This window comes from Juglans regia, chromosome 13 (genome assembly GCF_001411555.2).
Source record: "Juglans regia cultivar Chandler chromosome 13, Walnut 2.0, whole genome shotgun sequence".
Classification (NCBI taxonomy): Eukaryota; Viridiplantae; Streptophyta; class Magnoliopsida; order Fagales; family Juglandaceae; genus Juglans; species Juglans regia.
In genome coordinates this window covers 28,418,962-28,423,071 of record NC_049913.1, presented here as the reverse complement: position 1 = coordinate 28,423,071, position 4,110 = coordinate 28,418,962, and the positions used below count along the sequence as shown (strand labels likewise).

General features: G+C 36.6%; 1 protein-coding gene across 1 annotated transcript; it reads right to left on the bottom strand.

Annotated features, from left to right (window-relative positions):
* Positions 1–1,317: 1,317 nt before the first annotated feature.
* On the bottom strand, positions 1,318–2,256 carry LOC109003963 (21 kDa protein-like). The gene has a single exon (XM_018982308.2). The coding sequence runs from the start codon at positions 2,189–2,191 to the stop codon at positions 1,565–1,567; it is 627 nt and encodes a 208-aa protein (XP_018837853.1). The 5' UTR covers positions 2,192–2,256; the 3' UTR covers positions 1,318–1,564.
* Between the last annotated feature and the right edge of the window lie 1,854 nt (positions 2,257–4,110).

The following is a 4,110-nucleotide window of genomic DNA, read 5'->3' as shown; positions in this document are numbered from 1 at the left end:
ATCTTGTTTCAGGTTTCAGTCAGGATCGAGAAAAAATCAGGCCCGGATGAATAGTACTACCTACAAGTTTATGGCATAGAAAAAGTGTTTGAGTGGTGAATAAAAAGCACCTACAAAAGGTGTGATATCATGCAATCAACGTGATCATTAAAAATAATAGAATTAATTATAAAATGTAATATTTTTCTTTCTACATTTTGACAGGTATAGAAAGATAGAGTACGTGTATGTGTGTGTATATATATATAAACTAATTCTTAGGTTTAAAAGTGGATGATCACGATTTATTGGTTATATCAGATTGAAACGACAAAATGTGGTACACAACTATCTCGATTAGACGTAAAAGAGAAAAGGAAAATAACTCATAAGATCATCAGTAGAATTGCTGTTTAAAGCAAGGTCGTAGATCTAAAGCAAGGTTCGTAACATGACATATATCCTATGAATTCCTATGAATTTTGCTGCTTTATCTTTGAAATGAAACCACATTCATGAAAAGGGCCGGGAGACATCATAATTGAAGGAAATGGGAAACATCTCTGCAATAATTATCAGAAAAATATCATACACAATCCCCGCCTTACTATGAGGCCTGAATCGTGGTTGGTCAAGATTGATAATGGTCCTTAAAATCAGGTGATTTTGTTAGGAGTATCATTAACAATCATAATGCTAAATTTTTATGTTGTCTGCTAAAAAATAATATTCATAATTATTTCACTATTAATTAAATAGCTGGTTTTTCATACGTTTCAAGTTATTTGAAATATAGAGAAGAAAGAGAGGTAGCTGTAACAACCACTGATCAATGAACATTAGAATATAATTATTACTGTTACACTAATGCATATATATATATATATATATAAACTATAAAAGTGGGCACAAACCTCTCACACCAAACGAGCATTTAGACAGAGACGGGACGGAGACTCGAAACTTTAGCACTTTACGATGCAAATCTTGAGTAAGACAAATATAGATTTGAAACACAGTCCAAATGATATGCCATCACGGACGACACTGGAGTACAGTAATAGAAAATTGGACTGTTCAGAAAACGGTTGTTTATACAAATGCATTAACGATCGAACAGGCCGTAAATTCATGAGAAGATCACAATATCCAAATGAAGGACAAGATTTTCACTTGTAAATTTCATTCAGAGTAGAGTCTGGTATCTATGGTGTACACATGATGGAGAAAGCTGAGATCATAGATATATATTAGAGACGTTGGACACCCATTTTGAGGTAATAAGACAGACATATAAATGGAAATAGAAACAAATGCTTCTCCTGATCTTTCTTTCAATCACTTTTTATAATTTGTTTATTAAAATATTTTCTATCACGGGTAGAAATAGATACGATATATGGTTTTGTCTATCTCTTAAAGTATTTGAACCAGAAATCTAAAAGAAATCTTATCCAGGTGAATACACATCAAAAATCAATGCCCAAATATGCACAAGATAATAGCTTTCGCTAGCTGATCACTCCAACGACGTAAAACATGATTAATTTCACACTAATATCCTATCTACATGGCTGATACATGATCAAGGGATCCCCTTGGAGACATAACTGTTCACCAAAGCAAGCGCGTTGCTCGTGAACTTCTTCACCTTCGCCACCCGACCACACATGTCCGTCTTCACCGGACCATCCTTGACGTCCTCGAACCCGTCCGTGCAAGTTTCCTCGTCCGTCAGCGCCGCGCTCATCCACGTCTGCACGTTGCCCATCTGGAACCTGAACGACTCCGCTCCGGCGGCTCCCAGCTGCCGCATCTGCTGCAGCGAGCCGCGCATCTCGTCCACGGCGTCGCCGAAGTTTGTGAAGCAATCATGGAGGACGGAAACCGTTAGCGGGTCGGTGCCGTAGTCGGAATGGCGGGAGACGTTGGAGACGTAGGAGGCAATGCGCCGGGCCTTGGCGAGGCTCACGCCTATGGCGACTTTGGCCAGCTGGGCCGGGTTTTGCTGTATGGCATTGGCGTAGCGGGACAGCGAGGTGTAGCACAGGTCCGGGTACAAGGTTGTTCCGCAGCTGTTGCGGATGAAATCCGTGGCGTTGGCTGTGGTTACAGGCCCGGTATCACCGACGGCTGGAATTGGCCGCAGCCCGAAGAGCAATGTTGCTAAGCAGAGGGAGAGGAACAGAAACCGTGGCGGTTGGGTTGTCATGATTCTCTTGGTCTCTGGGTTTCTTTGGAATTGGTGCGAATGCCAATGTTAATTTGGTTTGTGGTGGGGGGGGTTTATGTAGGCTCCAATCTTGGATCCCATAGACATATTAACCCATTGTTTGTACACGAAATAGCAAGACTGCCACCAATACTGCACTGTTCCCATGTCCCTCGACTTTGAGCATTATTATATGTACTAGGGATAATATTCCAGTTACTAATGTGGTCCGCTAAAATTGAGTGGATCGATTCTGAATTCCCATCTGTGCAAAAAGTCACTTGTTTTGGTTTCCCACCATCCTCTTTCTGTGGTTAGTTTGACATGTGAACTTAAGACCATGCTTTTATTGCATATAGTGGAAGTGAATATCAGAAAGGAGTAGTTAAGGGAGTTGAAATTGATGGTTGCAAGAAGAGATGGAGAGTGTGTATGTGTCCACGTGTCTGTGTGTGATAATAATTAGCTAAGGTGAAACATTCCCTTTCTATCGGACATGGGATAAATATACCTCATGATATATAGATATATATATATATATATGTATCTATATGCATGCTATGAATTTTCTTAAATATTATGTTGAAAAAATAAAAAACATGTGGCCTGATTAGCATAACACGCAATGTCCAAAATGGACTCTTGGGTTGGAAATCCCCCCCCCCTCTCAAAAAAACAAATATCATGTTGAAGAATGGACATTGGTGAGATTGTAGAGAATGAATCAGTAAAAGAGTAAGATAAATGGAAATTACACATAATTAGGATTTAAAGTGGTTTGACTAAATGATCAGAAGTACAGCTTGGATTGTAAGTTCTCTCTTGTTTGCATATTTCATTTCATGATCAAATCCTCTATTTATACAGAATAAAAATTGGGAAATGGGAAGAGGAAATTAGCCGTTTGGTTAGAGGAGAAGAGGCACCCTGATCTTGACCTCTACCATAAAATGAATACTCTTTTTCTTTTTCTTTTTCTTTTTTTCCCTTCGTTGAACAGTCAACACCCTTCTTGATCTCAAGCTGGAGCATGGATGTCAATCATGCCCAGCTTTCCAAGAGAAAGCTGGATTCGATCTTCATTTTTTTTTCTTAAAAAAAAGAAAAAAATTAAAACACTAAGTCCGGATTTAGATAGCAAAGTCTTATCAAATCATTTTATCTCATTTCATCTCATCTTAATATCATAAAGCATAAACACTTTTTAATTTAAAATTTTAAAATTTTCATTTTTTTTATATAATCATTATATAATTATTATAATTTTTTTAAATTTCAAAATAAAATATAAAAAACTAATTCAACTTTTTCAAATTTTAAAATAAAAATAATATTTTAATTTTATAATATTTTTATTCAATTTTATTTGTCTTATTTTTCAAATCCTTATAAAATATATTAACTTAAATTATTTCATTATCATTCATATATCATCTCATCTCATCTTATCTTATTAATCAAATGAGACCTAAATTGACATGCATGCAAAGTCCCAAATCCCCCATCCCTACATGCATAGCTTGAACAGCCAAAACAGCCACCTTAGATGGAGGGAGGCGCAACCTGGCCTATCCTCATCCCTCATCGTCGGAACTATTCTCTAGTATTGGTAGCTTCTTCTTTTTTCGACTTTTTCTTGCATTCCTAGATTTTCTTTTTCTAGCTTTTTTAGCTATATTAATTTGAGAAATGCTACTCATCAATCTATTGTACATTGCACTCTCTACACACCTCACATAAATTTTTTTTTTTTTTTTCAACCCAGCATGTTGAGTGTGCTGGGGCTTCTCCCAACAGTAGGCTATAAAGAAGATTTTTTCTATTAATTTTGAAGGCCAAATTTGCAATCTTCCGATAATTGGATTATATATATATATATATATATATATTGTTATAAAAAGTCATTACAGTGCAAATGA

What these genes read in the sequence shown, in the direction of transcription:
- LOC109003963 (XM_018982308.2), bottom strand. Translation starts at nt 2,191, where the DNA reads ATGACAACCCAACCGCCACGGTTTCTGTTCCTCTCCCTCTGCTTAGCA.